The sequence below is a fragment of the Benincasa hispida genome, chromosome 11, assembly GCF_009727055.1.
Source record: "Benincasa hispida cultivar B227 chromosome 11, ASM972705v1, whole genome shotgun sequence".
Classification (NCBI taxonomy): domain Eukaryota; kingdom Viridiplantae; phylum Streptophyta; class Magnoliopsida; order Cucurbitales; family Cucurbitaceae; genus Benincasa; species Benincasa hispida.
In genome coordinates this window covers 58,415,372-58,428,772 of record NC_052359.1, presented here as the reverse complement: position 1 = coordinate 58,428,772, position 13,401 = coordinate 58,415,372, and the positions used below count along the sequence as shown (strand labels likewise).

The 13,401-nt window shown below is 31.3% G+C and overlaps 1 protein-coding gene across 1 annotated transcript; it reads right to left on the bottom strand.

Annotated features, from left to right (window-relative positions):
• Positions 1 to 10,720: 10,720 nt before the first annotated feature.
• Positions 10,721 to 12,878, bottom strand: LOC120089714 (aquaporin TIP1-1-like). Its single transcript, XM_039047080.1, has 2 exons — positions 12,424 to 12,878; positions 10,721 to 11,229 (listed from the first exon to the last, which is right to left on the bottom strand). Exons 1-2 carry the CDS (start codon positions 12,811 to 12,813, stop codon positions 10,858 to 10,860), a joined length of 762 nt encoding a protein of 253 aa, XP_038903008.1. The 5' UTR covers positions 12,814 to 12,878; the 3' UTR covers positions 10,721 to 10,857.
• Between the last annotated feature and the right edge of the window lie 523 nt (positions 12,879 to 13,401).

Genomic DNA, 13,401 nt, shown 5'->3' with positions numbered 1-13,401 from the left:
TATCAAGTAAAGAAGAAAATAATATATTAGATATATGATATCCAACTATAAGATAAAAATATAATATGATTATATTTATTAATTAATTGGTTGAATAGTTATATGATAATTAATCCAAAATTCACGTTCGAACGTGGGTTAGTGGGATCCGTCGGTTATTGTAACCGATGAATTAAAATGAAAAATGTTTTCATTTTGAATGCCCCGGAGTTCGATCGCCCAAAAATATTTCGAAAGTGCGCGTTGGAGAAAAGAAAACGATCGCTTACGTTTTTTTGAGAGCCTATACAATAGCACTCTCTGCCTAAACGATTGTTTACCTCGCGCCTAAATGATCGCACACTATTTCCTACATGATCGGATAGCTTCTCTAAACGACCGTATAGTGTGCCGATTTTGCTAAACAATCGTATACCTTTACCTAAACGATCGTTCAGTAAATCCTACACAATCGTGTAGCTCCTCCTAAACGATAAGCATTTCTGCTATGCGATAGCGTCTTTTTCCCTCCCACTTGCTTATCGCCTACATGATTCGTGTTTTCTCCTTCCTCTACCAAATTCACCAAAGAACACCCTTTGGGTTTTCATTCCGAGAATACCTGGGGCTCTTTTCTGATGGTGTCGTCCCCACGGCGTTCGTGTTTGCGGTTGATCGTGTTGCTGTTGCTTGGCATTGGTAGATCGCGTAGAAGGTTCCGCTGCTTGGAGTGCCGAAGTTTGAAGAACGTCTTCAACTGGTATGACACTTTTTTCCTTGTTATTTTATTGTTCGTAGCATGTCGATAATTAGTGTTAGTTTGCATAACTGTACGTGTTGAATGTATAATGTGTATTTCGGTCACGGTGAGATCAGAGCGATCCGAACACGCTCATGGAACTCTTAGATATGAGATCCTTAAAAAACAACGTCTAGAACACGTCTGGAACACAACATCTTTAACAATCATCCAAGCTCATCACCAAACAGCATTCTATAATAAAACAAAAACATTCAAATGTCATAATCGGTAAACATCCACAACACGTTCAAACTTCATAAACAAAACATCCACAACACATTAGAACTTCGTAAACATTCATAAACACACAAGAACTCCAAGTTCAACGACAAGACGAGTGTAATGAAACTCTACCCACCCCCCACGACAAACATGGAACCTCCCGAACATCAAAAAACACACAAATATTATAAATAAGAACCAACACACATAAAACTCAAACTTTGTCACCAAAATGATTTAAATCAATCTCAACCCACCCCCCACAACACATTAGAACTTCGTAAACATTCATAAACACACAAGAACTCTAAGTTCAACGATAAGACGAGTGTAATGAAACTCTACCCACCCCCCAAGACAAACATAGAACCTCCCGAACATAAAAAAAAGATACAAATTTCATAACTGCAGGATAGGACATCAAAAAACACATAAAATGACAAAAAGCACATCAAAATCTAGTTGTTTGGCTACCATAACTGCAGGATAGACAACAATTCTTTATCATAAAGCTACTTAAGACATAATTACTTTGCTACCATAACTGTAGGATAGCAACATAATAGACAATTAAATAATGTAGTAATCATACCTAATTCGATGGGAATCGTATCATATCTTCAATCATATTGTCTATGTCTTTGCACATAAGTCGCGAAAATATTTTCTCCAACTTACAAAGTATGATTATGATGTCTGCTTCTAGTCTATTCAAATAACTTACACATATTGTCTTTGCACATAAGTCGCGAAAGAATGTACACAATTCAACAGTAGCAGTGGATACATTCTTCGGTAGGTATGCTCGAATAGCAATAGGAAGTAGTCTATGAAGCAACACATGACAGTCGTGTATTTTCAGCCCCAATATTTTTCCATCTGTGTCATTCACACATCGTGATATGTTAGACACAAATCCATCAGGAAATTTCACTGATTTCAAATACTTACAAAATGAAATCCGTTCACTATTAGTTAATGTGTATGTTGCGTGTAGTTTTACAAATCTGTTATCGACCTGTATCAAGTGTAGGTCATTTCTTATCTTCAAATCTTATAAGTCTAATCAAGCGTCCATTGTATCCTTTGTCTTTCCTTCAATATTTAACAATCTGCCCACCAAATTGTCGCATATGTTTTTTTCAATATGCATTACATCCAATTTATGTCGTAACAATAGTCTAAACCAATATGGAAGTTGGAAAAAAAATACTTTTCTTAGTCCAGTTTAGAATTCATTTTCTTTTTTTATCTTACTTCGATGGATGTTTTCTAAGCACAGAAAAGTTTAGCGTATTTATTTGTTGTAAGATCTCTTCTCCATTCATTACGAATGGAGAGGTCTACGTTCAACTTTTTCATCATGTTGCCTACTTCGACACCAACTATGATTCTTTGGAAGATAACATTGATGTCCCATAAATGATTTTTTCCTTCTTATCCCGAAGGACGAATTATCTTCTTTGCATATTGGACATGCTTGATAACCTTTTGTACTCCACCCAGATAGGTCACCGTATGCAGGGAAGTCATTAATCGTCCATAATAAGGTAGCATATAGTTGATAAAACTCACCAATAACAGAATCATAAGTTCGCACAACAATTGTCCATAACTCTTTCAACTCTTCAATCAACGGCTGCAAGTAAACATCAATTTCCTTTCTAGGAGATTTTGGACCAGGTATGAACAAAGACATGAAGAAGTTTGTTTCCTTCATGCATTTCCAATAGGGCAAATTATAAGGAATTATCACCATAGACCACATACTATAAGAAGTGCTCATATTTCCAAATGGATTGAACCCATCTAAAGCTAATCACAAACGAACATTTAGGGGATCTAAAGCGAAATGAGGAAATTCACGATCAAAATGTTTCCACCCCTCTACATCAGCTGGATGTCGCAATACATCCTCTGTTTCAACTTGCTTATCTTTATGTCATCTCATGTCAGAAGCGCCTTCTTTTGATGCAAACAATCGTTTTAATCTTAGTATCAATGGAAAATGACGCAATACCTTATGTGGTATTTTGTTACCCTTGCCATCATTAACTTTCTACCGAGACTCACTACAAATGGGGCATTGTTGCAAATCTGCAAACTCTTTCCAATACAATACACAATCATATTTGCACGCATAAATAGACTCATAACCTAGGCCTAAATCACACAATTTTCGCTTGGCTTCATAAAAGGAAGTAGGTATAGAGGTGCCAGCTAGAAAGCTGCTTTTAATAATTCCAACAACATATCAAACGGTTTTTTACTCCAACTGTTGAGAACTTTAATATGAATCAACTTCACTAAAAAGTTCAAGGACGAAAATTGCGAACAACCAGGATATAATTCATTACGTGCTTTGGTCATTAAATCCTTGAATAAGTTCGTGGTATCTCTTTCTTGACTATTAGAGGACATTTCATTCTCAATCCTTTCATCATTTGCATTTTCGTTTTTAATTGGAATTTGTAAATCGTTTATAAGATTCAACATCTCATTTTCTTCGACAACATTACTCTCAATACTATCTACTTCAACATTATGTATTGAATGACTTGTATAACTTTCAAAACTTCTAGATAAGTTTACTAGCTCTCCATGATTTACCCATTCACGATATGAGGGAGATATTCCATATGTTAATAGATGTCGTTCCACGATATCTATTTTTTCCCAAATTGAATTTATACAATTCTTGCATGGACATCTTATTCGTCCGGAATCATTAACATGAAACTTCGGCATATCTAAAAATCGGGATACTTCTTCTCTGTACTCCACTGATAACTTATTCCTTAGTTTAATCCATTCTTTATTCATCCTTAAAAATAAATCTTTTCTGACCAACTTGTAATCCAAAACAATAATCTGGATTAAAGGACAAAGTACAAAGTTTTTATTAAACATGAATTTTGATTAACTTAATACAAGTTTGTTCGAAGTATTTAAAATTTTAAATAATTTATAATAAGTGATTTGACTTTTTTTGCCCCTAATGTTATTGATTTTCCCCCTAAACTAAGTCCAAAATTAAGTAAATTATAACATGCATAATCCAAAAAATTGCATAAATTGAAACATCCACAATCTATGACTTAAATAAAAAAACAATGCTAATTAAAAACAATCCACAATAACATCCATACTCCNATCTATGACTTAAATAAAAAAACAATGCTAATTAAAAACAATCCACAATAACATCCATACTCCAAAAAATTGCATAAATTGAAACATCCACAATCCATGGCTTAAATAAAAAAATAATGCTAATTAAAAACAATCCACAATAACATTCACAATAAAAATTAAAAAAAATTAAAAAAAAAAAAAAACTCAATCCACAATAACATGCTATAAATTAAAAATAATAATTTAAATTAATATACAAAATAAGAGAAAATAAAGGGGGAAAATTAACAGCGTGCGGCGGCTGGCGGTTGAAGGAGGCGGCTGGGAGGTGGCGGCGGCTACTTGAAGGAGCAAAATGCAAAGGGAAGGGAGAGGATCGGTAAACGAGGGACGGGTAGAGAGGGATCAGCGAGGGAGGGAGTAGAGCGGGGGGAGGAGATCGACGGGGAAGAAGAATGAGGAAAATGAGAGAGATCGGCAAAAAGAAAGGGAGAATCGGCGGCGGAAACGGCGGGTTAGGGATCAACATGGGAAGAATGGGGAAAATGAGGAAGAAAGGATCTGGTTTTACCAAATCACATCTCCCGATGCCGCCCGACGAGCGTCGGGAGATCCGTCGGGAGTTCTGTTATGGTATGGCGTCGGGAGTTCCTCGGAACTTCCCTGTCTCTTATACACATCTAGATGTGTATAAGAGACAGGAGGAGATCGACGGGGAAGAAGAATGAGGAAAATGAGAGAGATCGGCAAAAAGAAAGGGAGAATCGGCGGCGGAAACGGCGGGTTAGGGATCAACATGGGAAGAATGGGGAAAATGAGGAAGAAAGGATCTGGTTTTACCAAATCACATCTCCCGATGCCGCCCGACGAGCGTCGGGAGATCCGTCGGGAGTTCTGTTATGGTATGGCGTCGGGAGTTCCTCGGAACTTCCGACACGTATTTTAGGTGTCGGGGAGCTCATTTTTCTTGTAGTGAAATGAGTATTTGAAGAAATTGCAATCTTTAGACGATGTGACTAGACAAAGAGAATCCCTTAAGGACAAGATTAGAAACCCTATTAGATTTAGGATTGTGTTTGACATCAATCCTAGAACATCATTGTTGAAAATGGTGTTCAAAGCATAAACAAAAGTAAGAAACATGCATGAGAGCGACCAAGTCCGACTACCTCACGGGAATGGTCTTTAGAAGCTAGTTGAGACGATGGAATTTAAGGGAGGATGTTGAACCAACGGTGGTAGACATGAGATTGAGGAGGAGAGAAAGATTTGGAGAAGGGGGTTGTAGTTAGCTAAAAGAGAAAAAGAAGATGAGATTTATAGGTTTTTGTTATCTTATTTTATTTAGATGGTTGAATAATATATATATTATTGTAAGAAATTACAAACAACCAATATTTGATCTTGAAGATATATAGTAGGGTTATTTTTTTAAAACTTTTTTATTGATTTAAATTCTATTAAAATTTTGTAGTTTCTAAAAGAAAATCTAGAATTTAAAATTCTATTAAAATTTATTCTGACGCACGGTTAAAAAAAATCTAATTTGTCTTTTAATTCTCTTATATATAAAAAAAAACCTAAATCTAATTTGTCTTTTAATTCTCTTAAAATCTAATTTTGTAGTTTATATTAATCCTTTTCTATCTCAAATTCATAATTCACAAATTCCAAACTTTTATCTAACATAACTTCAAAATTTTCAACCGTGATAAGAAAATGTTTAAAAAAAATTGAAAAGAATTACATGAAATTGAGTCAAATCAAAAGAAAGTAACAACATGATAAGAAAATGTATAAAAAACCTAAATAAAATAAAATAAAATCGAATTTGATTAGCAAAAGATATATTTGAATATATATTAGTGAAGAAAAATTAGGATGACATAAAATTCTGTTATATTTTGGAATGATAAAAATAATGGCATATAACTTCACATTACAATTACACCACATGTGTAAATGTATACGATTATAAACCAAAATTGCGAAAAATGTTAGTTAAAATCTCATATATATTGATAAAAATCTCATAACTATGCATTATAATTACACTATGTGTAAACGTAAATTAGTTAAATCTCTTTTTTTTCTTAACAATGCACAAATACTTTAAAAAAATAATAATAAATCTATCTAAATAATAATATATATATATATATATATATATATATATATATATATAAAACTTTTTAAATAATAATAATAATATATCATGAGATAAAACATAAAAATTTCGGAAATATGAGAAAAAATTACAATTAATTTGATAACAATATGTATATAATAATGAAAAATATTAAGATACAATTAAATGTGGTCACAAACATTTAAATAATTGTTGATCGATAAGATAAAATCAAATTTGATAATAAAAAATAAATTTAAAATTAAAATTGGGGAGAAAAATATCCAGTAATTAGTTTATTTTGAATCAATTTGAATAGTAGTTATCAAAATGTAATTTAATAATAAATAATAAATCAAAATTCAAAAGGGGCAAAAAAAAAAAAAAAAACTCGAAATGGTCATTTTCTGTTTTGCCAAATTTGTTAGGTTATAATATGTTAAGGACCAATTATATTATATTTTTATCTCAATTATTAATCAATCTAGCCATTTATATTGATATCAATGGATTTGATATTCCACCATATCTAAATATATATTATAAACTAAAATCAAAATGGTGATAAACAAATTAAATATAGATTAATTCTAAATATTTTCGACAAGTGGTTAAATCAAATCAAATGTGATATGAAACCATCTATTCAAATTTCAAAATAGGAAAAAAAAAATTCGGCACATTTATCTAATGAATCCGTTAGATTGAAATATCATAACAACCGATTCCAATTACATTGTATTTCTATTGAGAATTGATACACGGTCTCGTAATCGAAAATTCTGTTTACACTGTATTTTTATTGAGAACGGTATATCAATTACATAGGAATCTAAAAAGTTGTTATCCGATCATATTAGAGGTAATTTTGGGATTAAAAAAGTATATGTCATGTGTACAACATACTTTTGCCCAAAAAAAAAAACATTATTTTATTTTATTTTTTTTTTTTGCTTATTTCCTCAAATTTCTCATTTATTTATGTAAAAGTTAAAATGTTTTGGACATTTATACAATAATTACTAGAAATCGTCTATTTAGTCATTGATCATGTTACCCTTTCTTAATTTTTATTTTTGGGCTAAGCCCATGTAATGGTATAGGAGAATCTCGTACACTAGAAACAAGAGAAATTGGACCCAACAAATCCAGCGTCAACTTGGACATTACAATAGAATATTAATATTCAAATATTATAAATTAAAAATATGATTTGTATTAAAATACATAGATGAGCCCTGGCCCCGAATCCGTGTTGTCTCTCATACTATATCTTCATGATCTTTCACTTCTACATGCACTTCATAATTTTTTCCGTAAAACCTATTTATACTTCTTAACTTAAATGATTATATAAACTAAAGTTTTAAACTAAATAATTATATCAATTTAAACATTAAATTTTTATAAGTGAATAACTTAGATTATATATTAATTAAAGCGAACATAATTCAGTTGACATATGAACAGATTTATGGTTTCATTTCACCTTTAAAAACAAACCAACAAACTTAGGCTATATGTGGGTTTTTTATTAATATTATTTATTAGTTTTATTTAAAGTCAACTCAAAATTCACCCAATCAAACTATTCTTCTTCTATAAGTCAAGACGATGAAAATTGCCTAAGATATGATTTATTCTTTAATATTATGTTAATTCATGCATTTAGGAGAAGTTTTATACCATTGTGATATTAGTTAATGTATTTTTGAAACTTATGCTTGTACCACACTATATTTAAAAGAAAAAAATTGATTTTTTTTTAAAAAAAAACACAATTGAATATTGAGTAAAATTTAGAGGAAAAAGAGTCTGTAAAGGCTAATTTTTTTAGTTTCTAAATTTGGGATAGTTTTTTTAGAACAAGTTTAAAATGAAAATTAATATATATATAGGTAAAAATAGGGATTGTGGTTTGTAGATTTAATTTTTCAAAATATATAAATAAAATGATAGTGCCTAAGGAAATTTCATTATGGAAAAGATAACGGTAGGTTTGATTTACAATCCGGATTCAGTTTTATGTTTTCAAATTCACTAAATTCAGCAAATATATATTTGGCAAACAATTCAAATTCTATTTCTGAAAATTGTTTCTGAATTTTGCGATACAAACAGTGAAAAATTTTAAAACAACATTTTTATGTTTTATTTGTATCAAATTTGAATTTTAAAATTTAAATACATAATTATATTAAATAAAAATAAAAATATTTAAAATATTATGTCATGTAATATATCAATTTTTTTTTAATTAAAATATGTAGTATGTAATATATTATAAATTAAATAAGGTTAAATTCCAAGTTTAGTCCCTATGCTTTGATTAAGTTGATCATTTTAAAAATTTTAGAATTTAGTTCCTACTGTTTGATATTTTGATATATAGTCCCTATAATTTGTTAAATCCTCTTAATAACCCCTACCATAAGAACTATTTATTATGAAACTTTTATTAGACTATAGGAGATAAATTCTAATATAAATCATAAGACCTAAATTTTAACTTACTTCAAATCATAGGTGCGAAAATTTCAAATTTTCATATTAATTAAATGGTATTACAAAATAATAATTATACAATTTTTTAACATAAAAGATATTCATAAATAAATTACTAATAATTTATTACCAACTAATATTGGGTAATAACTATAATTAGTTTAGCATTTTTAAAATTAAAATCTAATTTCTAAAGTTGGATACCAAATACATAAAATGCGATTTTATTTTCATTAGTTGCTTGTTTTAAAATTTTTGTTTTAGATTATCTCCCCATATATTAACATTTTGGATTTAGAGCGTCCCGTGCGATAAGAAGGGGGACCAGACGTGTTCGTATTGTTAGCATGTGAATCACACCCGAAAACGTCACTATCCACAAAGCTGGCATTCTCATTGACCGGCTCACGCTTATACTCGTTGGATGAGCCACTGGGCCACACTCTACTTGTGACCAAACACTTCTTTTCCATATTTCACTAAACCACATCACCTGGCCCACCCCACGGTCCACGTATGCACCCTACATTTTCCTTTTTTTTTTTTTCTTTTTTTTTTTATATAATTAACCATCTCTATTAATTATATTTAATCTAACCTATTAAGTGTGAAATATATATATATATATATATATAATATACTTAGACGTATTTAAATCCAATATTTTCGTGTATTCCACCGAATTTTTATTAAAATTTATCACATGACAAAATTATTCTTTATTTTTATTTTGAAATATTTAATTCATTTTTTATGTGCATGATGACTATAAGATGCATTAAGATGAATACATTATGAGACACATCCAAATATTGCTCAAAAAACACAACTTGATCATGAAAGAAGTTGTTTAATTTGAAAATAATTATTTGGGAAAAAAAAAATCAAAATTTCCCCCATCATTTAGCAAAAAATCACCTCCTAAACTAGTCCTTACTCTTAAATGGATATTTTGGAGCATTGAATTAGTTATTATAGTCATGTTTGAGTAAGGTTGATAACAGGATTAAATCGGATGGAGGAGACTCCCCATTCCCATTTCCGCGGGTATTTCCCCCATCCCATCGAGGGAAATCTGTCCTTATGGCAAACCCATCCCTTTCTTTTAAAATATATTTATAATTATATATTAATATTATAAATATTTGGTAATTAAAACATATATTATATAGGTTTATTATATAATATATATATATATAAATTGGGGTCGGGGATGGAGATGGAGTGGGGATACCTTCTCCATCCCCGTCTCATCCTTGACCGTGGATTCAGTTATAATTCCTAGTTTGAACCCTATCTCTGGTCAATCCGGGGATGGGGCGGGTACCCGACCCGTCGGAGATTTTTGTCAACTTAATGTTTGAGATACAAACTATTTTAATATTTGTTATAATAGTTTGTATTTGAAGTGTATACTATTTTAGTCTTAAAAAAATAGTAAATATCGTAACAAGTAGAGAAAGAGATGACAAATAGAAAATAATAAATATGGTAACAAAAATAAATATAAAATGACGACATTTGGAAATATGAAGGAGCAATAATAGTCCACTCCATGGATTTAAAGTTAGAGCCAAACATATCTAATAAATTTAAAATTTAGTTTAAACTTTAAAGTTAAACCCTTTATAAAATGGTTAAAAAAAGAAGTAAATGATTGAAATTACAGAAGTAAATTTCATGGAAAAGAAGAGGGATTGTGAGCAGTTGAATCAGACCATATGCATCACTATCCGGAAAGTTGTCAGTGGTCGTTGACCGGCACAGGCTTATCCTCGTTCGATGCGCCACTTACTTGTGCCCAAACACTCCTCTCCAAGTTCAAGTTAAACACGTGAGGTGCCGTACAGATCCACTCCACACTCCCCTAAAATTAACACACATACTCCCACTTTTTTGTTTAATACCAAAATTAAACAAAAATAAGAATTTCAAATTCTGTTAAAAGATTTGACGAGGCAGGATTTTAGATGAAAGTTCAATTAATTCCAAAGATTAAAAATAACATGGGAAAGTTGAAGAACAAGATGAAACATGGAACCACGAAACAGAGATGGTTAATTACTTTACTACAACAAAACAGACTTCAGTACTCTGCAGCGGGGAGGGGCTCGTGGGTGAACCCAATGAAGAATAGCTCGTACACAAGGCCGGCTAAGCCACCACCGATGAGTGGACCAGCCCAGTAGATCCAATGGTCGGCCCAGGACCAAGACACGACGGCAGGTCCGAAGGCCACAGCTGGGTTCATGGAGGCTCCGGTGAATGGGCCGCCCACTAAAATGTTGGCCGCCACAATTAATCCGATGGCGATGGGTGCTATTACTCCCAGTTCACCTCTTTTGGGATCAACGGCGGTGGCGTAAACTGTGTAGACTAAGCCGAATGTCATTACAATCTCGAATACAAATGCTTCCCATACTCCCACGCCTGGTGACGGCAAGAATCCCGAAATCGTCTGCCAATATTACCACTAAATTACTTCACAATATTCCCATTTAGTAACCATGTTTTTTTAAAAAAAAAAAAAATTGATAAAAATATTCGTAATTAAGAAATATGTAAATCAGGTTAAGAAATAAAAAAAAAAAAAAAAAAACTTAATTTTTAAAAACTAAAAAACAAACCTGGAGACCTTCTTAAATATCCTTTAATTTAATTACACCTCTATACACCTAACATCATTTACAATATCGGTATAGTAAAAATTATTCATATTAATGAACAACTTTAATGATTTTGTTAGGTAAGAACACTCTCGATCATGATGATATCACAGGCCTTCAATTTTTATAAACAAATTGCCACATTCAGTTTTCAACTTTTTTGTACAATTCCATTTTCAATTTTTATTTTAACAGAACAATGTTTTGAAAAAAAGAAAAATCACAGTTCAAAGATTTTTTTATTATTAAATTTCAAGTTCAAGATAAACACTAGAATTTTCAAAGGAATATGTACCCAAAAAAAATTGAATGTTTAGAAATTATTTAAAAAACACATTTTTAGTTAGTATGAGCATAATTTCAAACTGATGATAACTCTTTTTTTCTCACTAATTTAGAGGTCAATTTTCATTTATTCCCTAAAATTTGAAAATGACTTTTTTTTATTCTTGAATTTTGAATTTTGAATTTAGTTGTATCTAGTTCTAAATTTCAAGTTTTTTATTAATTGTCTTTTAGTGTTAGATTTTAATTGTGATTGAAATGAATGAAAAATAATTCCATATTTATTATTTTAAATTAACTACTAAATAATTAATACAAATGTCTACAAGTGAACATCATAAGGAAAGAAAGACTGAAGGTACATTATCATAGCTATGAAACAAAAAGAAGTTAAATTCAAAGAAATAAATTCAAATTCAAAAGATAAAAGTATAATATTATGCAATCCATGATGAAGAAAAAAAACCACATTCAAAACCATGGATCAGGATTTTTTTTATCTTCTTTTAATAAATTGATCGAGCAATATTCAGTACAACTCAAGCGGCTTACTTCAGTCACAAAGAAAAAATATATATCTTAAAAAAAAAAAAAAAAAAAAAAAAAAAAAAAACCACTAAGAACTTGTCCAAATACTTTTCAAATTAAGTTAAGTTACAATTTTAGCATAGTAATAATGAAACGTAGTAAAAATGACTCACCACATCGACGATGACGAACTTGAGCAACAAGTTAGCGACGACGGCGCCGAGGAGCTGGGCGATCCAGTAAAGAATGCCGCGGAGGATGGTAATGTTACCGCCAACCAAAGCGCCGAAAGTGACGGCTGGGTTAAGGTGACCGCCAGAGATGTTGGCGGCGGTGGAAACGCCGACGAAAAGGGCAAATCCATGAGCTATGGAGGCGATGATTAGGCCAGCAGGGGTGGTGGGAGAATTATGGGTGAGCTTAGAGAAAGCGAGACCGGAACCTTGGCCTGCGAAAACGAAGATAATAGTGGAAATGAACTCGGCCAAGGCGGCCTTCAGGGCGGCGGGGTGGGTGGCTTCCTCCGGCCGGCCGACAGCGATAACTATCCTCTGAAACGGCATGGTTGAGTTAAGAGTGGAAATGATATTTGTGTGGATGACGAATTCGAATCTCCGCCTACGGTTTATATGCAAATCGACGGGACCATCGACAGCTGGCTATAGCCGGTAAAACTGGATCTGCAGATTTTTTTTTTTCTTCTTTATTAGTTTAGCCTTACAACGTGATTAATAAAATATACTGTGCATGTCAAAATTTGATATTAAATTAATTTATTTTATATAAAATTCATTTAGTTAAAATGTTAATAATTCATTTTGTATTCACCATCGTGACATTTTGTCGTTTATTTTGTATGTTTCATGAATTTTTATGAGAAATAATGAAAATGTTGATTCATCTTTCATTTTAATGTTAAATTCATGAAAATGTAGAAAATTGATAAAAATTTAATGTTGTGAACCAAGTTAACCGATTAAAATATATAAAAACGTTAGAAATTTAAATCTCAATTATTATCTATTTGAAGTTATCGACCGACAATCATATTTATAGCTATATGATATCTTTCTAAAATTTGGGTAAATATGTGAAATAATAATGTAAAATCTTTTTTTAGTTCACAAAAGATTTAGTTTCTTTTTTAAATA

Excerpts from the sequence above, each read along its gene's own strand:
- LOC120089714 (XM_039047080.1), bottom strand. The coding sequence starts at position 12,813 with ATGCCGTTTCAGAGGATAGTTATCGCTGTCGGCCGGCCGGAGGAAGCC. Across the intron at positions 11,230-12,423 it reads AGTTCGTCATCGTCGATGTG|ACGATTTCGGGATTCTTGCC; the intron begins GTGAGTCATTTT and ends TAATATTGGCAG.